Source organism: Haliaeetus leucocephalus, unplaced genomic scaffold (assembly GCF_000737465.1).
Source record: "Haliaeetus leucocephalus isolate CR32 unplaced genomic scaffold, Haliaeetus_leucocephalus-4.0 Scaffold362, whole genome shotgun sequence".
Lineage (NCBI taxonomy): Eukaryota > Metazoa > Chordata > Aves > Accipitriformes > Accipitridae > Haliaeetus > Haliaeetus leucocephalus.
In genome coordinates, this window is record NW_010972798.1 from 5,987,211 (window position 1) to 6,010,242 (window position 23,032).

The 23,032-nt window shown below is 35.8% G+C and overlaps 1 protein-coding gene across 4 annotated transcripts in view; it reads left to right on the forward strand.

The window, feature by feature from the left end:
- ATP11B (ATPase, class VI, type 11B) overlaps positions 1 to 23,032 on the forward strand; it is a 55,985-nt gene that overhangs the window by 18,579 nt on the left and 14,374 nt on the right. For all 4 annotated transcript variants that reach the window (XM_010572944.1, XM_010572943.1, XM_010572942.1 and 1 more), the window contains 16 exons: positions 238 to 396; positions 688 to 860; positions 1,261 to 1,329; positions 2,289 to 2,362; positions 2,449 to 2,552; positions 2,698 to 2,879; positions 3,614 to 3,817; positions 4,092 to 4,245; positions 7,257 to 7,359; positions 9,026 to 9,171; positions 10,433 to 10,492; positions 10,792 to 10,919; positions 11,781 to 11,919; positions 15,399 to 15,464; positions 15,758 to 15,861; positions 16,531 to 16,696. In XM_010572944.1, the coding sequence (XP_010571246.1) occupies positions 238 to 396; positions 688 to 860; positions 1,261 to 1,329; positions 2,289 to 2,362; positions 2,449 to 2,552; positions 2,698 to 2,879; positions 3,614 to 3,817; positions 4,092 to 4,245; positions 7,257 to 7,359; positions 9,026 to 9,171; positions 10,433 to 10,492; positions 10,792 to 10,919; positions 11,781 to 11,919; positions 15,399 to 15,464; positions 15,758 to 15,861; positions 16,531 to 16,696 (2,031 nt within the window). The remainder of the gene's footprint in view (positions 1 to 237; positions 397 to 687; positions 861 to 1,260; positions 1,330 to 2,288; positions 2,363 to 2,448; positions 2,553 to 2,697; positions 2,880 to 3,613; positions 3,818 to 4,091; positions 4,246 to 7,256; positions 7,360 to 9,025; positions 9,172 to 10,432; positions 10,493 to 10,791; positions 10,920 to 11,780; positions 11,920 to 15,398; positions 15,465 to 15,757; positions 15,862 to 16,530; positions 16,697 to 23,032) is intronic.

The window sequence follows — 23,032 nt, forward strand, 5'->3', positions numbered from 1 at the left end:
GTTTTCTACTTCTTTTTTAATATTAAAATTCATTACTACAGACTTTTTATTGATTGTGCTTTGTTTTCTGATTAATTTAAAAATAAGCTGTAAATACCTGATGGCAGAAATTAAAATTTTTACATGATCAAAAAAAGGTGTGTAGTGGAGAGTGTGAGTTTATTTTTTTTTTTTTTTTTTTTTAATTCTAACAAATATATGCAACTCCAAGTCTGTTTTTGTTTTCTTTTACAAAAGGTAGAGTATGTGTTTACAGATAAAACCGGTACATTAACTGAAAATGAGATGCAGTTTCGGGAGTGCTCCATTAATGGCGTAAAGTACCAAGAGGTCAATGGTAAACTAACTCCAGAGGGGTTTTCTGAAGATTCTCCAGATGGAAATAGGCATAGTTTGGTAAGACACACACCCCACCGCCACCCCCATTAGGCATCCTAGGTAGAAAGTGTTTTATTTTAGAGAAATACTCTTCTAGCAGTAGCATTTTTTTAAAAAATCACAATTTCTGAAAAGTGTGAAGCTATTAAGTGTTACTGAACAAATAATATTTATTAAACATGTTGAGATATGATTATTTAACATGGAATATTTGGCAGATTTTTAAGTAAAAACATATTCTTTTATTAAATATGTTCAAAACTGGGTTCATATGTAAATGTTACAGATGAGGTTTTTTCTTTCTTACAGATGAGAGAGGAAGAACTCTTCTTGAAAGCAGTTTGCCTTTGTCATACAGTGCAGATCAATGCAGATCAAACAGATGGTGCTGATGGTCCCTGGCAAGCCAATGGAATAGCATCCCCATTGGAGTATTATGCTTCTTCACCAGATGAGAAAGCTTTAGTTGAAGCTGCAAGCCGGTGAGTTGTACTGCCAAAACTATCTAATGTAGAAATTGCCTACTAGGGCAGGCAATTCATGGTAAAAGCAACCTTAAAATTTGCTCAGAAAGATTGTAAAGCCCAGGGCCTGGCACTGTCAGTTTACTATGAAAACATACAAAAATAAAATACACAAAAACCTAGGCATGTTATGAATTGATTATTTAAAATATTTATGGAAATCCTTGAGAAATTATAATGGACAGAGTATGTTGCTATTAAATGTTGTAGAAAGTGGGCATTCTTCATCTTCTCTAGAAATAGAGAGCAGTAATGGGGTATAAGAGCGCTGGCCCCCTCTCCCCTGGCCCCCTTTCTCAATAGGCATTATGTCTAAAGTGATGGTTAAAATTAATGTATTATTTTCTTTACCTTTTAGGGTTGGAGTTGTATTTACTGGAACTAGTGGGGACAGTATGGAAGTAAAAAGTCTCGGAAAACCAGAAAGGTATTAATTTTTATTCCTTGTTTCTTTTGAAGGACAGAACAGTAGTGAAGATTAATATAATGTTCTCCTCTTAATCCTCTCTCTTCATAAGAAAACCTTGCCTTTCCACAGCATGCTCTTTTTAATGCTTTTCCCTTGATGTCTTCAAGACAGCTTGCATCTTATTCCCCACCAATTGAAACTGAGATGCAAGAGTTGTGTGTGAGTTACTCTGTGTAGGTGTGTATTGTAACAGTTTGTATCTTTGCCCATTCCTCAAAGGTTGAGACTGTAGTAGAGTTGGAAAACTGGATTGTTTATTAAAGTCTTACAGTTTGTGCTTTCAGCTCTAGAAGTTCCCAGAATCAGTCTCATGTATGCATAATCTAATTATTTTAAACTTTCCTAAAATGAGTAGAAATATTATTGATAACTGTGTATCTGTCATATGTCATAACACCTTTTATCCATTTGATCTGTGTCAGTTAGTTGGCAGTACTTTAAACTTAAATGTCTAAAATTAAGTTTCTAAACTAGTGGTAACATAATAAAAAAATAGTCCAGTTATCAGGGAACATATGCTCCTCTTTGACTGTAGATTGTTTACAAGTGCTAGAAACAAAATGTAGTTTTCAAAGTTACACCTGAAGTAATGATAGAAGGATAAAGGAATAGGTAGGAGCTGATTGTAATCTCCAGATCTAAAGCTAGCGTTCAGGAAACTATTCCTATTGGTAGAAGAACCTTTTATTCTTGTAGAATGGAATTAAATATAAAGTGATGAAAAGCAATCAGTTTCAGAAACACAGATAACATTGTTGCTCAACAGTGGTAGCATTACTTTTAGCATTTCTATATAAAAATGACACTTTGGGGAAAGCTCTGTGGGGTAAGACTGTATTTATAAGTCATTGTCTTTGGAAATTTATTTCTAAAAATGTTTTTTTCCCTTTCCCTCTTTATTAAAACACAAAATACAGGTATAAATTGCTTCATGTTTTGGAGTTTGATCCAAATCGCAGACGAATGAGTGTCATTGTAGAGAGTCCCTCAGGTAAGTGATCAGAAGTTGCACAAGCTGCAGCTGAGAACTTCTTAAATAGTATGTGTTCTTAATTTCTGTTCTATTTTACTTTTTAGGGGAGAAGCTTTTATTCACAAAGGGAGCAGAATCTTCCATTCTTCCTCGTAGTAAGAGTGGAGAAATAGACAAAACAAGGATACATGTGGATGAATTTGCTTTGGTAAGTGTATATGCTTGCCCAGCTGATTGGATGAAAATTCTTCCAGTACAAATTCTGTGACTTGAAGTGAACAAATTGCAGGTGATGCCTTCTTGTTAGATCAGAATCTTGTCTGCTCTGAATATAGTCTTTTATTTTCTCGCAGAAAGGACTAAGAACTTTGTGCATAGCCTACAGAAGATTCACACCTGAGGAGTATCAAGAAATTGGCAAACGCCTTCATGAGGCCAGGACTGCCTTACAACAACGGGAAGAAAGATTAGCAGATGTATTCAACTTCATAGAAAGGGATCTTGAATTACTTGGGGCTACAGGAGTAGAAGACAAGTATGCAATGGAGTTTCTACTAACTACACTGAAAAACATAGCGAGTTTAGGATTTATAACTGAAATATGATGTGTGCCATGAAAAAAATTCTTCCACCACAACCAAAAGTTCTGTGCTATTCTTCTTTAGTATGTTTACCTCTCTGGATTGAGGAGCATTCAAAACACGTTGTACCAACTGATTTTGGCTTAATAAGTATGACTTAGTGTGCTTCATTAGGAGAGATTTAATGTATGTGAAATGGAATAATTACAGTAAATATTTAGGGTAACAGCTAATTCTTTGGGAAAACTCCTATACATAGGTACTTTGCAAAGCATTCTGCTTGTGTAGTGGATATTCTGTAAGTCAGAGTGTATTGTACACTGGAGTGTACAGATGGAGCAGTTAGAAGCATTTCATGCACCACAGTAGATAGTAATTGTGGACTGTTTTAAAGCTTCTCAAATGCAGCAGTGGTGCCTAATTTAAATTAAAATATGCTTATTACAAGTATTTGATCACTTAGCAGGTTTGAAGTTCAGGTTTTGTTTTATCAAGGCCTTCATTTTATTACTGGTAACAGAATGTCATCTGCCAGACTATGATTCTCCAGAAATATAAGTAAAATTGGAAATGCAGTCTTAAGTCATCATTACAGTGAGGTTACAGGAGTAACGTGGAGTCACAGTGTAAACTCTTTTTTTGTTAAGTGTTATAAATTGGTTATTTAAGATTTTTTTCTTGTTTCTAGACTGCAGGAGAAGGTCCAAGAAACTATAGAAGCGCTCAGGTTGGCTGGTATCAAAGTGTGGGTACTCACTGGAGATAAGCATGAAACGGCTGTTAGTGTCAGTTTATCATGTGGACACTTTCATAGAACCATGAACATCCTTGAGCTTGTGCAACACAAGTCAGACAGTACATGCGCAGAACAACTGATGCAGCTAGCCAAGAGGTAAAACATCTGAGATGTCATTATCTAAGTGATTATCTTAGCTTGGTTTTCTTTTATTTTCAAATTCTATGGCAATCTCTTTGATGTATGTGCCAAACACGTGAAGCTGCCTTTTTAAAAAATTTATTTAGTAATATAACGACAGACTTGAAGAACCAGTCTGTCTAACGTGCTAACTTCTTTTGTTTATTGTATGGGCAACTGCATAGTTAATAACAAAATTTAAATTTTTCCCTCGCACCAATACAAAGCCAGCTTTTTTGTCCCTGAATAGAATAAAGGAAGACCATGTTATCCAGCATGGACTGGTTGTGGATGGGACCAGCCTCTCTCTTGCACTCAGGGAACATGAAAAACTGTTCATGGAAGTTTGCAAAAACTGTTCTGCAGTGTTGTGCTGTCGCATGGCACCCCTTCAGAAAGCAAAGGTAAGTGAGAATGTAATCGGATTGTCTTTTAAGTATTTTTATCATGGATTGAGGAGGCAAGGATTTCTGGAACTGCTCTGTTTGTTTGCCTGACCTTTTTTGTGACTTTTGAATCCTTGTTAAATTCAATTGATCTGGAGTAGTTTGCTCATAAGTTTATACATGCGTTTGTGAAAATTTGCAAGTGGATGGAGAGTGTCAAAATACAGCCACCATGTAAGAAGGCAGCTAATCTTTAATCAGCCTCTTGAGTGTTCTGTAAGACAGTAGCTGTCCTGATCACCTCATGCCTTTGCATTGCCTGTTCCATCACTTTTCCAAAAGCTAAAGCTAGGAGAGCTTAAAAAAAGGCTAAACTGAAAATTCATGAAGCTGTAGGGAAAAAATATGCTTTTCTAAAGATTTAAAAAATACCCAAGTTTGAGGAAGAAGTAGAAGGGAAGGGTACCTGAGGCTAGTCTCTGTGGGAAGTTTGCCTTAATGCTCTCTTCTAAAGCCATTTTTCCTTCACGTGTACTTAATTTTACTCAAGGACGGGTCAGATAAAATTAAAATTCAGCTTTTGTGATTTTTTTTTTTTTTTTTCTCTAGAAAGCGAAGCTCTGAAGAGGTATAATCTTTCCTTTTTGAAATTGTCTCTCGTTATTTTTATGCTTCTCTTTTCTTTTTTTGACTAATATTCAATTGTATACCTCTACTGGAGTATTTTTTAATTTCTCATACTTTTAGCTTATCTGTATGCTTTAAAGGCTTTTTGCATGTATTTCTAGTAGTACTAAACCTCTGAAGGGACACTGTTGCCCACTCTTATTTTTACACCTTGTCAAAAAGAAAAGGAAAAAAGACATCTTTTTAACTTAAAGCACTAGGAAACACTTATGTGCGGTAGTAAATGTGTAAAAGAGAGCAGGCTATTTCATTATAGCATAAGTGACCTGTTTTGAGGTCACTCTTCCTGCTTCCAACGTTTAGCCAGACTTTTAATGCAGTCTTTAGAATCACTTCATTATAAAACTGGTCAGCTGTGTAAAAAAAAAAAAAAAATTGGTATAATATTAGTTTCAATAAAATGTTAAAAGGAAGTTGTTTGTAACTACTATGAGAAAAACAATTTGTTGGGTGTGTCTACTTCGTGTACACTTTCAGCTGAAATTTTTGCCATCCCCTCTTTAAGGTGTAGCTTTTTGCCTATGTTGTGTCCTTGTTCTTATTTTGTCACTTAACTTGATTTATCATGCATTTTGTACTGCCAAATCTGGCAGATAGCAGCCAATAATGCTTTCCTTAATTCTTATCCTGTCCAGCAGATAATCTCCATTATTTCCTGTGTTTTGTCATGAAGTATAGTAAAACTTGATTTTGATGGCAGTGACTTAAATTTTAAACACTGAAGTATATAAATCACTGAGACAAATGGCATACAACATGGGAGGAGAGGGTGGGGAAAGAAGTGTATGGCCAAGTAGTCTAGCCTTGCATTTGATTTTCTGCTGTAGGCACCCTTTTTTTTGAGGTTTATTCCAAGGTTAAGCTGGAACTCAGCTTAGTATTTCCCACGTCTTTTCCTTTAATTTTAATGCTTGTTAATATATGGCTAGTGGTCTTACTACTTACTTTTGTATATTTTATGGCTCGGAAACCTTTTTGAACATCTTTCATGTCAGTAATTCAGAGCTGCTACTGATTGCAGCTGTTAAAACTTGCCAGAGAATTTGTCTTGACCTTTTCGTGTAGATGTTTGTCTGTCTAAATTACCACAGTCTTTGGTATGTCATGAGGACCGATCTGGGTGACATACTGCAGCCTTGCTACCTCTTTAATGCTGCTTACTAAGATCTAATGCTAAATGTACTTTAAATAATTACCCCTTAGGAATGGGGAACCTTTAAACTTGAATATTAATACTGGCAATTAGGGAATGTATTCCCACAATCAAGTGGTTTTCTCTGAACTGTGGACTGTATTTAATCACTGTTGTGTTCCTTGTGTGAAGTGAGTTACTGCTCCTATGAATCAATGCACTGATACTGCCAGCTAGAACTCAATTATTTGAATACAGTTGTTTGTGTCTATCTTATGCAGTTGTTGCTCTGTTACTTCCACTTTGGGTTTTCTGGAACTTCAGGGGGGAAATGCAGTATTTTTTCGTAGATAGATATTTTTTTGTTTTTAGAAAGTCTTCTGGATCTGTATTCCCACGTCTACCTCTGCAGCTCGTTTAGGGGTGATTAGTGAAGCTTCTACCTTTAGTTAGAGCTCTCTGGGAGGTTAATGAATTACTAATTCTCCTTAACCAAAAGCTTCATCTGACTAACTCTATTTCGAATATTGTTGGCACTTACATTAAAGATGTGTTTCCTTTCTGTGAAGAGCGGGATATCGCTGCTCTTCTTTTGAGGATTTTAGAGCATTGTATGTAAACAATTTTTTTTTTTTGTCTTTCTATCATATCTTCTTCTGTGACTTTTCCAACTGAGAATACCCATTGGTGATAATGAAGTTGCTTTAAAAAGAAACTATTTTCCTTAATAACAGCATGTATTGATCTTTGAGCTAATACATCGTTTTTTCAGATTCCTCATTTATGCTGATCACTTCCATTAATTGAAAATGTGAAGAATCTGGGCAAGTCTAGTAAAGGGCACTAAAACTGGATTACTCAAGTAAATTTTCAGTTCCAACTTCTACTTGACTGTTTTATTATACAATAAAGCACCAAATTAAGAGTTGTAAAGGAACAGCTAAAAAAGAACAGCAAAATAAGTGCAAGGCAGGCATAGTATTTAAATAAGGCTTGTGCCCCAAAGCAAGCAGCTTTCCTAAAGGAGCAATGAATTTGAGCGTGTATAATGCCAAAGATGTTTTTTACCCAAGCGTGCACATTCATAAAACATATTAATTATATTTATAGGTAGGTAATTAAGATACTTGGGAATTAGTGACATTAGTGGGTTTGTAAGTAGACTATGTGTCTAATTTGAAAAATTTCTGCCCCCTTTTTTTTTTCCCAGGTAGTGCGACTGTTAAAAACGTCTCCAGAGAAACCTATAACATTAGCAATTGGTGATGGTGCTAATGATGTGAGCATGATACAAGAAGCACATGTTGGCATAGGTAACTTTCTTTTGTCAAAAGAGATAAAGGCAAATAAGATGCAAATTTTAGTAGAATATTAGATCATGAATAGTGTTTATAAACAGCTTAACTTGTAACATTTTTGCACCTGTGAATGACAGGGTGAGTTATCTGTTGTAGCAGAATTTTAGTGAAATTTAAAATTTAAGGCTGTTTGCTTTCAGAAATCTTAGGTTTACTGTGTAGTCTACCATTTATCAGAGGTCCTGCTTAATGTTGCCTTAAGAACAGCAAAGATTCTCTCTAACTAGAATCTCAGAAGTACTCTGTTTCAGATATTGGAAGTGGATATCTCTAACTTCAGACATTGTCAGGTTCTAAGTTCCTGTGTAAACTTGACCTTTAAATGTCCCTTTGTGCTAAACTGCCACTGTTTGCACCACATCTGTATCACTGTAGAAATGCCATTTGTGTCTAGTTAGTCTTTGAGGAGAAGTTTGTATTTGAGAGACTGTTACTGATTCTCAGCTGGGCTTGGTAGTTTTCTCTGTTTATATGGTTTTCTGTTATTTGGCCAGGACCACCTTTAAACTTTTTTTGCTGCTGTGTTATATAACTGAGTACAAACCAAAACATATGTATAACTGAATTGGTACCCATCACATAGTATGTTGGTATTTCCTTTACTGATTTTGTGGGATGGTGTTTGTTACAACAGTAAATGCTGAAGGTTCTAATGTAAGGTATTAGTGCATCAGGATATTCAATCTGTCACCCTTTGTGATTAAAAAGGTATACGTAATGTTTATCATGTAAATCATGTGGCCGTGTGTTTTAAGACTGTGGGTATAGCCTGCCTGAGAAGGTTGCAAGCCAATAGCAAATTAAGCTTTATTCTACAGTTAGTTTGTCAAATAACTCAAGCTTATGAAAAATAAAATTATCCAAGTTTTTATTGTAATTTGTAGCATATTAGATATTACATGTACGCTGGTCAGAACTAGCAAGTCTTTGCCATCAAGAGTGATGGGACCTCTAGACTATTTTTTTCAAGGGCAACCAGCACTTTTAAGTGTCTGGTGTTCAGAAATCCTGGGCCACTTTTCTTTTGTAAAAGAGCATTTTGTTCTCTGTGTATGCTTATCCTAATCTTAATAATAGTTTTTAGAAATGAAATTGTGTTCAGCTGTGACAAGTGACAAGCATTGTCAGCCCATCAGTTAAGTAAACTGCTGTTGTAAGAACAGCATTTCTATTACTCTGCTATTGAGTATAGGTCATATACTGTTCCTAGAAAGTACTGTAAGAAAAAATGCTCTGAAGTAAAAGACACTAAGTAAATTGATAATTGATGATGGATTGAGAATGGTTTGCTTGATTTGGGAATGTTGGTTTTGTATTAGTGTTATTAATTCTATGTCTTCCCATAAATCTTTTCTTAAGCATAGCTTATGTAAATAGTCTTTTTTTTTTTTTTTTTTTTTTTTTTTAATTTTATTTTGCATCAAATGAGCAGTTTCCCTTAGTTGTAAGTGTCTGGAATAATGTCTTCTTTTGGAACTGAAAGTTGCTGAAGTCTTTATAATGTTGAAGTGCAGGAAAATAGAACTGTTGCTTCCAATGTATGTTGTTGTTTGGGTTTTTTTAAACGCTAATTTTTATAATGTTTAACCTTTTTTCCTATTTTGTTTTCCAAATATTACAGGAATCATGGGCAAGGAAGGAAGACAAGCTGTAAGAAACAGTGACTATGCAATAGCGCGGTTTAAATTCCTCTCCAAGTTGCTTTTTGTTCATGGGCACTTTTACTATATTAGAATAGCAACCCTTGTACAGTACTTTTTTTATAAGGTAAGTCTTCAAAGAGTGCCAGTGAAGTTTACAGAAAAACGTGTTAACTTTCTCCCAGCAAGAAATTTATTTCAGATCTAAGATTTTTGTTGGAAACAGGTTAAACATCTCTGTTCAAACATGTTTTCTGGGCTTTTTATTTATATTTTACAACCAAATGCAGTAGTTTAACTGTGAAATTTTTTAGTACTTCTGCCTAGAAATAGGTTTTAAATGCCACAATGAGTTTGCCTAGGCTGAGGCAGACATGTTTGCTCTCTGAAAGCAGTATTACTAGCTTGAAATTAAATGCATTCTTTAGCAAGATGTAAAAGTATAATCTTTTTGTTTATTGATTTAATATGAGCCAAATCCATTCATCTTCCTTAAAAGGAAGAAGGAGCACAGGAAGTAGTTGAGGGAGGGAAGGGCTGGCAGAAAGTGTGTGGGGAGGAAGCATGCTCTTTGCCAGCAGGCTTACCTTAAGAAAACTTAACAGTCCCAGCCTTGACTTAAGAAATCCTGTGATGAAACACTGCAAGGGAAGTAAGCACCAAGGACTGTTCTCTCTGGATAGCTCTCGGGCAGCTATGGGCATAGAGCAGCAGGGCGAGCTTAAGCAAAATGGTAGAGGGAGGAGTGAGGGGACGAGCCTGGGAGCTCAGTGCTGGGCCGGGGTGTTTGAAGTGCTAATAACATCATCGATGGGGTTTGTTTTTGTTTTGTTTTGTTTCCTTTTTTTTCCCATTGATCATCGGTTTTGATACGTGAAAATTTACTGTCTTTCTTGACATCTATCTGAGATTCTAGCATTGGCCACCAAGCCACCTTTATCTTCTGTTGTTTGCTTTCATTTAAAGATAACAGCATGGTGTTATGTTTTGGTTTCCGTTTTGTCTACCCTCATGCAAAAAGCTCAAGTGAGCAGGGCACAGGCTTTCTTGAATGAAGTGTGGAAACTGTTTTGCAAAGAAATTCTTAAAAAGAAACTGAGGGGAAAATGGATGGTTTTCTCCTCCTTTAATACTACTTGTACTCCCATAAGGGGATGTGTTCAGCAAGCACATATAATTAAGTTTTTATTTTTCAGGTTCATTTTCCCAAAGGACAAACAAAATACGCTCTTGAGCAAAGCATATTGCTTCACTTTGCCAAGTAAAATGCTAAAATGCTTTATGCTCTCACTGTGTATTTTTACCAGCTTGTAAGAGTTAGCAGTTTCTTTTAGGGTTGTGAGGCAGATACTGAGGATTAACTATTTTCTTCACTTTTCTTTTTTCAGAATGTGTGCTTTATTACACCACAGTTTTTATATCAGTTCTTCTGTTTGTTTTCACAACAAGTAAGTATTGGATTCCTTGCATCTTGGTAAATGTGTATGAAACACTTAGGGTAAATAACTGAAAAAATGGGAAAGAACTACACAGGTGCAGCACAGATTATACACTTAACAAATATCCAGCTTAATTTTCTATATTCGATAGCTTGATGTTACTAGATGGTTACGTGAGCATAGCTTTTTTCTAACTAGCAAATTCATGTACTTAATGATTTGTTGCTGCTATTAGTGTGCTAATGAATTTTAATATAAACAACTTTTTTCTTTAAAAGACTCAGAATACTTTTTGTTTCCATTTTCAGACGCTCTATGACAGTGTCTACCTGACTTTGTACAATATTTGTTTCACTTCCCTGCCTGTCCTCATATACAGTCTTTTTGAACAGCATGTGCATCCGCATGTATTACAGAGTAAACCTGTGCTCTATCGGTATGTATATCTTGCATATATTGTCACAGTAGCACGTTGTTTATAACAACAGTGGCATCTGCAAAAGTCTGAACTTGCTATTATGCATTCCTGCAGTATTTTTATCTGTGATTTATGCAATTTTTAGTAACTATCTTGACAAAGAAGAACTGCAGCTACATACTTTTCATCCTAAAAGTTAACTAACATGAGTATTTTAAGAGAAGCACCTTTTTATGTCAGTCATGTTAAGATTGGAAGAGAATTGAGGACTCGGTCAGCTTAGATGACTGGTGGCCTTCTCCTCCATTACATGTAGGAGGTGAAAATCACTCAGACACACAAATGAAAAAAAATGAAAAACTGTGGTTAGGGGAATCACCACAAAAAATGCTTTACTAAGAGGGGAAGTGATTTCCTGTAGAATTAGATGTCCTCCCAGTGGTAGCATGTTGCACTGCATACTGCTTTTTGGAGAAAAAAGTATGTATTTTTGTAAAAAAAGAGATGTCTCTTAGATGTTTCTCTTTTCCTAAAGGTCTTTTAAGCAGAGCAAGGGGCAAGTATTGAGAGGTCTGGCTTTTTCTTCCTCTTGCAATTCCACCTTAGGGAGAAGATTTCTAGTTTGTGCTATTCTGAATTTCACCCATTAGAGACCCTTGCCATTGGTGATCCCAGCGTAAAGCAGAGGCAGAACATGAGAGCTGAGAGTTCTTTTATTGCCTGTGATTTATGTATTTTTTCATATGTCAGCATTCGTTAAATGTGTCTTGGTACATTTGAAAGTTACATTTATTCAAAGCAGTAGCAGTCATGCAATGCGAATAGCTGATGGGTTATATAAAGACATTCTGAAATCCAAAATCTGTTTTATTTCTGCAGAGACATCAGTAAAAACGCCCATCTTGGGTTTAAACCATTTCTTTACTGGACCGTCTTGGGCTTCTTTCATGCATTTGTTTTCTTTTATGGCTCATATCTTCTAATGGGAGAAGACACTTCTCTGCTGGGAAATGGCCAGGTACAGTACCATAAGAATTATTCTACCACTGTATTTTTAGTAATATTTCTTAATGCTTTTTTGAAAAATCCTCTTGTGTCAGAAAAATCTAAGATTTTTTGTTGTTGTTTTTATGAACTACATAATTACCAAAGATGCTTTGCCAATATTTGTGTCTGCTCTCAAGAGTAACATTTCTTAGTGTGGAAACTGGAAGACATGTCAGAAAGTGTATGACTATGAAGAACATATCTTTCAAGATAATGACTGTACTATGGTTGTCTTAAACTTTTATTTTGTATACTGTTTTTGTCAAAATCATATAACTTCAGTAAATGAGAATTTATATTCATTCATTCAAAACTCATTTTGAGTTGGACTTAATTGCAGTGTCAAACAATAGCTTCTCTTTAGGATCTGTTATAAAATCAGGCTTAAATCTGAAAGTTGCCAAAAGTCTTAAAGCTTTTCCTGAAAATGTATTTATTTGGATTACTCAGAATTTTTAAAATAAGTGGTGCAAGCTGCTTTTAAATTATACATTTTATTCGATAAGTGTTTTTAAGACAATAACTTGAAATCATAAAATACTAATTTGACACTTTCTATTTTAAAGATGTTAAAGTTCACAGGAAAAGTCATATAAAAAACCCTCTAGTTTGGGTGAAACCATTACAAGTCTGCTTCCTCATTTTCCCCGGTTCTGAGTTAGCTAACCCAATTTAGAACAATTAGATAATTATTTTTCTCTCATAAAACTGTTATGGGTAGCGATGCAAAAATATACTTGCTTCTCTCATTATGCCGTTCTTACTGCTGACATGAATTGCTTGCTGATTCTTGTGTAGTGCTTGGTAGAGTTGCAGGTTATGGCACAAGGTACAAAAATAGCATCATGCTGTATTCACAGTGGTCGCCTGGTGATAGGGAGTGGGCATGAGCTCAGGAAGTTTAGCCAGAAAAAGGATTTCCATATAACGATGCACAAACAATGGCCAGAATTGTCTCGAGTGACTGAAAGCAGCGAGCGTGTGAACTGGTGGTTTGCATCCCTGCAGAGAAAGGAGTGATAAAGGGAGAGTGGTGCAGCTAGTTGGAGTACCTATTTCATCATGAGATGTTTGATAAGAACATGAAAATCATTGTGCTCGAGACTAAAATGTCTCGTGCAACTGAGGTATGAGTGTATCCTCTCTTGTCATTTGTTACAAGCTGTGTGGCTTTGAAGTTCTTGTGAGCTGGTAAAGGACCTTCAGTACTCTTCTAATGAAGTGATTTTACACTATGAATCAGTGTGTTTCTGTGCATCTGTCTTCGTTGTCAAAGCACTTCCAAAATTGCTTGGTAAACATCCACATGGCAGGAACAGACATTTTTCATTGTATTTAATAACAAATGTTTAGTTTGGGGAACAGATCATATTCTATAAGTCTAGACCAGTGTGTTAATGTCTGTGTTAATGGAGAAGGTTCTTTTAATGGTTTCTTGTTTAAATTAAGCTCAAGATTTTTTTTTGAATGTACTTAGTGAATGAGCTTATGGAAATAAAGCTTTCAGATGCCCTTTGGCTTCTCATGTTTTCTGTGATGTGACTTAAAAAAAAGTCTTAGAATTTATTTGGAGTTGCTCTCTACCTCTCTGTGTTTGCTAAAAGATGGTTATTGGAACTGATAGAACTGTGTGTTGCAGTAAAATATCTGCAGTGCATAAAATATGTTGCAAATTTAATGTGTGCCTGAAAAAGCCAAAGTTAAGGGCAAGAGAAACTTGTGTACTGCTGAAGTGCTTTCTTGTAAGAAGTCCTCAAGAAGTGATCACTTTGTGCAAATGTGTGATGCAGGGTAGTGTTAGTGCAAGACCTCATGTTTTCATTCCAAGTTCTCAGTTTGGAGCAAAGCAGAATAGAAGAGATTGTAAGTAATTTGGTAATGCTGGTGGTTTGTTAGGCTTACCTCAACGCATTGTGCAACAACTTGATCTTTTAGTTCTTTTTTCTCCCCCCTTTTTCATGCTGTGCATGTCGTCAGATATTGAAACCTAACAGGCAAATGGTAAGAGTTTAGAAGAGGAGGAGATACAAAATACTGTATCTGTTACTTCACAGGATTAAGGGATGCAGCATCCACAGTGTAAATATGTTCAAAAATAAAATGGTGGCAAGAATCCGTTCATATTTTGCATTCTAACTCTGTGACCATTGAGAGCAGTGTTAGCAAAGACACTTTCTTTCAGAGGTCACTCAGGAGCAGTAGTCTAATTTTACTTTAAGATTATTATTGCAGCAGTTAACAGCAAGCGTGTTGCTTGTTAAACATTACTGTCGGTATGAAAAGTAAATAGAAGGCTCCAGAAGACATGTTATAACAAAGATCTTTAAAATTATCAGTAAATCCAGACTCATGGCTGCCTCAATTTTGTACCTTGTGTAAAGATGAGAAAAACAGTTGTGAGATCTATCATCAGGCTGTTGGGATTTGTTTTTGTCAGAGCTCTGTAACAAGGACTACAACTGTGCGAATCCCAGTTCCGTGCCTCTGTGCTGTACTAACAAATCAACTCTAGGATGACTTTCATTGCCTGTCTGCATGTGGTACCTTTCTCCTTGCTTGCTTAGTTTGTTACTGGTAAACACAGAGTTCAGGGTTTGGTCATTGTTCAGTATGTCAGTGGCAAAAATAGCTACCAAACAGCAACGTCTTCAGTTTCAGCACCCAGACTGCGTACAAGAGCAGAGCAGTTGGACCTGTTGTAGAATGGCAGTGTGTGTCTGAGTAGCATGTGTGTAGATAGATTACAAACTCGGCATCCCTGCTTGGTTGTCAGAGCTGAGATTTTATTGTTGTAGAACTTGTTCAGAGTTTTGATAGTTTAATTTACATGGGCAAGAGAATACAAAAATGACAGAGCATTTTAGAATTGAAGCTTAATTTTGTGTTTATTAGCCTTGAAACAAAGTGTCTTTTCCTTAGAATTTTCTGTGAAAAATACAATGGCACCATTATTTTTGAATTGTAAAATTGTGCTTGGGGTAAAAAGTGAACTTTCAGGTGATGCTGCATGTTGAAAATGATCTGGAAATGTTTAAACTCAAAAGTGTTTTGCACTTACATTAAAGTGAATACCTTCCACCCAGTATTTACTTTCTATTGGATGCTTATACTTAATTGATTAATTTTCCTATCATTTCATGGTACCGTTTTGGACTTTCTTCATATTTCATGTAGACTTTGTCGTGATTTGTTTTGAACCAAGAAGAAAGATGACTTGTGGGTTGTTAATTTTGCTCTTATCATAAGCTGTTTTTTTTTCTGGTAGTTTGTGTTGTATCCTTCTTGCTTTTTCATGATGATTAGTTGTCACAAGCTTATGACCACAGGCTTGGTGGTAGTAGACGTTAGTGTAGCTGACTTGAGAAGAATCTGACTTACCTTGAATGCTCTTAACTGATTTTTTTTTTTTTTTTTTCCCCTTCCATGATTTTTGCCTTGCTCTTTTCTTAGATGTTTGGGAACTGGACGTTTGGTACTTTGGTCTTCACCGTTATGGTTATAACTGTTACGATGAAGGTATGACACAGTAATTACTCTCTGTGATTGGGTATATAGGCAAATATGTAATAGAGCAATAATTTAAAATTGATTCAAAAGTTGTACAGAAGTAATTGATTCTTGAGGATTCCAGATAAGTGGTTTTTGTGTCTGTTTTCAATGGTGGTTAAAATTCTTCTTTGTAGTTTTTGCATGTTGCAGCAATGTTTAGTGTTTGAGCTGGAAGTTCATAAGTACGTTCAGGCCAGTATTTATAATTTTCTGGGAAGTGGGGGGAAAAAGGAAGTTTATTGAAGTTATTTTTGTTTTAGATGGCACTAGAAACTCACTTCTGGACATGGATAAACCATTTTGTTACTTGGGGATCCATTGTGTTTTATTTCATATTCTCCTTATTTTATGGGGGAATTATCTGGTGAGTGATTCTTTTTTATTTCGTCTCCTTTCTATAGCACATACGATAGATGAAGCTATGAAAAAACACTGAAATATTATGTTCTACCATCTTGCTCTAAATTTTGTGACAGGTGTCAGAAAATAAATTTTTAAACCTAGAGTGGCCACTTGCTTTTCGTGATTCTTTTAGAAATTTCAGCAATGCTGCTAAGCTGTCCTGTGCTAAAGGACAGGCATTACTTGTCTCTGACAGCCTGTGACTTTAAAGGCATTTTTGTTTTTAAAAAGTAGATAGGTTCCCAGAGGTGCTATGTAATAAGTAATTTGCAACAGAAATTAAACACTGGGGTTTGAATCAGTAGCGTGATGTATTTTTTGCTTGTATTTTGGGGGCTTGGGGGGGGGGGGGCGTGGAGAGAGGATGGTGATTGATTTCCTGCAACACAACTTAAAACGAAACCAGAACGTTTTCCTCCCAAATTTGGTACCCTCCTTCTCCAGAGTTTCTTTGCAGGTCAGATCCAACAAATTGTTAGCCTTCTTCATGGACACCATGCAGTTGTAACTGCATCCTGAGAGACTTGCTGCTTGATGTAAAATAAGATACACTTACACTTGAGCCTGCCTGTGCTGTACTTTTGTTTCTAGAAGTTCTTTTTAGTAATTGCCACTTCTTTTAACTTTTCAGGCCATTTTTACATACCCAGGACATGTACTTTGTATTTGTTCAACTGTTGTCAAGTGGTTCTGCTTGGTTTGCCATAATCCTCATAGTAGTTGCTTGTTTGTTTATTGATGTTCTGAAGAAAGTGCTGTACAGACATCTACAACCAACAAGTACTGAAAAAGCTCAGGTAATGTTATGCTTTTGTATCCAACTTGATGGGTAGTTAAAAGAATGCGTTTGTTAAAATCTGTCTTGTAAACTAATTACTTTCCTGTGATATTTAATTATTCTCTTACGTTGCTGTCATGTTTAATGCATAAAAGCGTTCTCATTTCAGAAGATAGTTGTTAATTTAAAATTACAAAAATGAGGACACCATTTTACAAGGTAATAACATTTATGTTTAAGTAATCGATACTAACAATAGTAGAAGTATTTATAAAGGGGTCCCTCAGTCTTTTGCATCTGGGCTTGCAACTGCATGAGAGGATCATATGCGTTTTTGCACTGCTTTGAAGATGGTAACTTATTCTCATTTTTGTCTAGGTATTAGAAGCTCTCTCTTCAACTGTAATTGGCACTGAATAGTTCTTAAAATGTGATGAAAACAATAATTTTAAAAATTACTTTTGTAGGATTTGTTTTAATTAGTATTTCTTAACTCTCGATCATATCATATGCCATGTATTTGATTGTTGATTATGTAATTAAAGATAATTACCCGTGTGGCATTTTCATAAATTCATAGAAGAGGTCTAAAGATATGCTGTGATAATACAATCTCCCTTTTGCCTGACACAGGCTACAAAGACTCCTTTAAATCATTCTGTTGAAATTAGGCTGTCTTTCAGGTAAATATCTGTGTTCGAGTGTTTTCTTCTTTTTAGTGACAGTTATGGAGAAGTCATCCTGACCCATTGTTCTAATAGTTACTCTCTGGTTTCAGTTTTCAGCATTTTATCTTTTTATACTTTTTCTGCTAAAGTGAAAAGCCTTCTATTAACAGTTTTTTGTTTTATTCACGGTTAGGTTTGTGATCAAGTTGATTTTCTCACTGATAAGTAGATTGGACTTGCATCTTCTGTCAAAAAAGTTACTTTCCAGGCTTTTAGTAATTCTTGTGTTTCTCCTCTAATCGTCACCATTCCTCAACCTCATGTTGAATTTTGGATTTTACCAGTGGACACAATATTCCAGCACAGCATACATCAGTGCCGAGTATGGAAATAATGAATCCCCCAGCTGTATTCAGTTTACAAAATAATATAGATCAATAACCTGTTATCTTCTACATCTTTTTCTTATCTGCAAGTGATTATATTACATTGGTTTCTTCCAGGTCATTGATGAGAGATCAAATAGCATAGGGCCAAAAAAAAGTGAAGGTGAATGAAGAATCCAGTTCACAAAGATATCCCATATACAGTTATGATCTGAAACCTGTTAGCAGTTTTTAGTCTGTTTGTGTGCCATATTGATTTTGTGGTGTCCTAGTTGCTTAATCCAAATTACACTGAGCTATGTGCCATACAGAACTCCTAACTGCATTACATCAATACTGTTACAATTAGCATCTAACCTTGTAATTACCTTGGTGTATCTGCATGTTGATTTACTTAAATTACATTACCCTTCTAATTTGTGCGTTAAAAAAAAAAAATCCATGTGAGACATTCTCTTAATTTGCCTAGAATCAACATCATGCTGTCAAACCTATTGCTAAGCCAAAATATCCCATTAGTCGCTTTTCAAAACTGGAATATTAGCTGCTTTTTCCAGTCTTGGAATTTAATAGCTAAAAGCCAAAGTAAATAACCACTAGCTTTCAGAAAACTGTTCAACTAGACCTGGTAAGACTGTCAATTGCATGTTATTGCGCTTTTGGGATTAAAGTGTCTTGATATAGGAAAAATTCTATAAGTAATGATACTTACATATCTCCCCCCCCCCCTTCAAAAATTAGTGGCAGTATTTATCAAACACTTCCCTTTCCTTCCTTCCTGTACATCAGCTGTTTCTACTGGCAGTGTATTGGTATAGTTGTTGAGGTTTCTCATGTTCCTAAAGTGTTTGAATTAAATCCAAAAAGCCTGCATCGATTTTTCCCTAGCTTTATCCGTATGCTTCTTGTTGCATTCTCTTGCTTTCTGAATCAATTCTGAAGAATTTCCGTGTTCAGTTTGCTTCCATTACAGTTGTGTTGTCAAGGACACAGTTGGACTTCTTATTTTTAAGAAGGAATCTTGATGAATGTCTTAACATCTTTCCTGTGGCTATAGCTTGATTCATAGCCATGGGAATTTTGCTTTGTGCATCTCTATTAGTCATCTTTTTTTTTTTTTTTTTCCTTTTTTTCCCCCCCTTATTCCCATTCTACTTTGCCATTTGACAGTGTCAGCATTAGGGTCGAGGTTTACCAAAATACTGTCTCTTCTGAAAATGCTTAATTCCTGATATTGCAAAGTCAAGGTATCTAAAACCTGATTTGACCAGAAATGCTTCAGTAGCCATTCAGTGGTTTCTCTGTGTGTGTCTGATAGTGAAATCATAGCTAAAAATGTATTTGCTAAAAGGTGGCACCTGTTTGTTCCTTTCTTGAGGTTTAATCTGTTGAGATTTTCCCACTCTTACTTTTAAGGGGACAGTCAGCCCCACTGAATTCATCGGCTATTCCTGTAGTGAGGAAGTAGACATAAGTGAAGATGAACAGGTGACCACCTTAGCACATTTATTGTCAAGAAGTGACAGAATGCTTCTTTCGTGATTATGCCTCATATTTGTTTAAAATTTCTAGTAAATATTTTTCTTTCAGTTTCAAAGCAGAGGAAAGGACTCTGACTTTCAGATGGAATGAGTCTGGAGAATGTCTTTGTCCTAAACACTAAGTAATTTTCTGTGGAAGTCATTGGAAGAGTGGATATGGAACTTCTGTATATTGCCCTTTTAAATGCATTTTTCGTAGTGTTGGTGCACCCTCTGTATAACTGAATATTTTTAATTACTCATTTTTAGTTGTAGGACTAAATTAGTATGTTTGCATATTGGGGGAGAGAAAAAGTTTAGTTTACAGTTACTACGTTTTTATCAGGGCAAGATAAATTGTTACATGAACTAGTCACTGATTTTTAAATCACAGCTATTTAAGTTAGTTGTTTCTGTCCACTGTCATTTAAATTCTAAAATATCTCCAGGAGCAGTGAGCAAAACACAGGTTTCTCAACTGAAAATGCTTGCTCCTATTGTTTTAATTTTTCAGAAACTTAAGAGCACGCTAGTTGTGCAAGTTACCCAACTTAGTGCTCTGAATTCACTGTATCTGTAGGCATCTGTCTTACTCTACTCAGTATATAAAAAACTTGATTTTATATCTTTTATTAGTATAAGGACGTAGCATCAACAGTCAGTCTGTCTCTCATCAGTTAGATGTTACATGTAGCTAAGTTATTTATAAGAGCGCGAAGAAATTTAACTGGTATGAGAAACACTTGAGAATTTCTGCTAGAGATAAAGTTTTAAATGTAAATATTTTTCTGTCACAACAACTTAAAAAAAATAAATCTGTTCTGTTTGGGAAGTCGGTATATTAAAAATTTGACAGGCAAGCATGAGTTGACTTTTATAGAGGGGTGAATTTGGTTACCTTTACCTGCCTTGATGCACTTAGAGTGCATGTGTGTAGTTTTGTTTCTTTTTTTTGCTGTGATCCAAGGGGGTTTTTTTGCTGGCCTTAAAGAAAATCCATCTTACTCTGTTTGACTTAAGTCTGTTGCCCTGAAGTAGCTTCTGGGTAATTTCTGACTATAGGTCTGCTACAGAATTGTATAGGAGGAGGTGGACAGTAAGGTAGATCTGAATCAGAATATAAATCTTCAGGTAAATATAAATCACAGCACTCTTGGGGGGAGAAAGTAATACTGAATGAAGATGTCTGGTAAAGTATAGATGTAAAAGTGTATAGGCCTTTTTTCTCAGTATGAAAGCTGAGGTACACTTAAGAATGGTCCTACCAAACAGTAACTGGCTGTGATGATCCCAGGAGCTGTCCTGAAGGTACCAGGCTTGTGTTCTGTATATGATGTGTATTCCACTTAAATAACAATGTCGTGTCCTGTGTCTTTCTCTTAGAAAATTACTGCTACTACTTACTGACATGTATGTTCCATCCCTTCTCTGTCCAATTGTAGATGTACTCCAACAGAGTTGCTTTAAGTGACGAGTTCATCGCACTGCAGCCATTGTCCAGGGCAAGGAATCAGCTGAGCAAAATTAGGTAGAGTAGGAGGGCAGTTCCTCATCAACTCTTATGCATGCTGAAGGTGAACTAACCAGTGCTGAGAGAGATGGGAAGAGGCATGAATATTAGTGGGTTGAGAGGGCAATACCTGTAGCGCAGATACATTCAGTTTGGTTATTTCTTGGCTTTGCTCTGTGTTTTTGAGCCAAATGCTTCTCCTAAGTAGCATGTGTTGGACGTGCTTTTTTTTTTAGGAAAAAACATCCCTAGCATGATGCTCAACTTTCAGAATACAGATCTAGCTCTTCTTGCATCCATTTTTAAATAATCACGGTTTCTAGCATGGTTATAATGCTTTTAATTTCTTTATGAACAAAATTAACAGTGCTTTTTGCATGTTGGATAATTTCAGCTTCATAAGGCCGTGACAGGAAGGTCCATGTATTTCAGGCAGCAATTTCTTGCGAGTTATTTGCCCATTTTAATTTGCTTTTACTTGTGTTGAAAGAGCAGAAAATGTTTTAAGTTTGGGTGCGTACATACACTTGTGTGGCTAAGGCTTTTTGTGTTTGTTTTTTGTGCATCTATAAAGTGAGTGTTGTTTGTTTTCAATGTGTATAGAGACATATTCTTAAAGGCATTTGGCTACAAAGTCCTATAAAATTAATCAAAAAAAAATCGGAAGTGTACATGTGTCTGTAGGTGAGCCATTATGATTCTGAAACTCTTCAAATGCACTGAGTTCAGTACATGACATGCTACCAAATGCTGATTCTCTTTTGTAAGACTAAAATATTCATATGTATCAATAACGTCTCAATCTGTTTGATGTTTTATCCTACCCTTATCTACTTCTATAGCAAGAATTAACGCAAAGAACTGATAATATTTTAAATACTTTTTTTTAAGGTGACTGTGTTTAAAAACATGCAAATAGGTGCTAGGAGAACCAACCAACCTACATTTTGGGGATTTAATTGCTGTTTATTTAACTGAGGGAAAGTAGGACACAGGAACCTGACGTTGTAAACGATTAGCAGAGAATTTTTGCTGGTTAGTTGAAACAGATGATACAAGTCCTTTTAAAGGGGGGGGACGACAGGGTCAGGGTAAGAAAAAGGCATTGTATTTCCTCTGAGAATGTGCTACACCTTTGCAAGGCAAAACTTGAAATGGCTATTGTGTTTAGTTGTTAGTTGTCCCACTGTGAAACATAGAAGCTTAGATTTCCGAACACCTCAGGGAGGTAGTGGTGGGGTGTTTTTGTTTCGTTTTAAATTCAGAACTTACTAGCTTTAAAACAGGCAAGCTGCAGTATACCTTTTGAATTTTAGTAAACCTAGCAACATATTGTAGAGATTCCTTTGTAAAGCTTTTAGAAGTTAGCTTTTAAAATTCTTTGTGTATCAGTGTCATGTAAATGAGTTACCTTTTTAAAACTTTGGATAACTATTTTACTGGTAAACCTCTGTTTTCTCACTGAATTATTAAAGTGAATTACGTGGTGCATCATATGTACACCAAAGGTTTTATAACAAAAGATTCTGTTAAATTTTCCAAAACTAAACACATTTTAAGGGTTATGCAACTGGATGGTGAGAGAAGAATAAAGCTGTCTAGGAATGCAGCACTGTAGTTATTAAAATACTAAAAACAGGAGAATGCTTGCTAACTTGAGGGGACTTTCTTCATATTACACTTAGGGAAGGGGTTGTAAAAAATGGGAAATCTGTTTTGTCCATAAGTAACAAATGATTATGCAAATCCAATTCTCTTGTATGTCAGAATTTTTACACTTGAGTAGCTGATAGTAAGGTGCCTGAAACACAAGCACCGAGTGCCTTATACTATGCAGTTGAAGTTGTAAAGTGCAACAGGAAAGAAACAAGGATTTGGGTTTCTCTAGTTCTTTATTTGTAGTCTTCGGACGAAGTTTGGAAGCTATCCTGTGGATCCGTACCTAAAACAGTGAAAAGGAAAATCAGTTAATAGATGGAAACTACTCACTTCACTATACTAAATAAAAACTAATTTGGAGTGAAGACCATGGGTTAGTTTCTGTGGTGTCCAGGGCAGCTGTTTTCCAAAAGCAGTAGAGCAGAAAAAGCAAGGAAAACAGTAGGAAGATGGGGAAAAAAACAACAACAAAAAAACCCCAACAAAACCCCAAAACAGTCACTTGGTGAATGTAGCTGTAAGCAGCTAATTCTGTCACACCTCATTCGTACATGCCCTCCCCCCCCCCCCCCCCCCGCCAACCTCCTCTCGTTTCTCGGTCGGTCGTGTTGG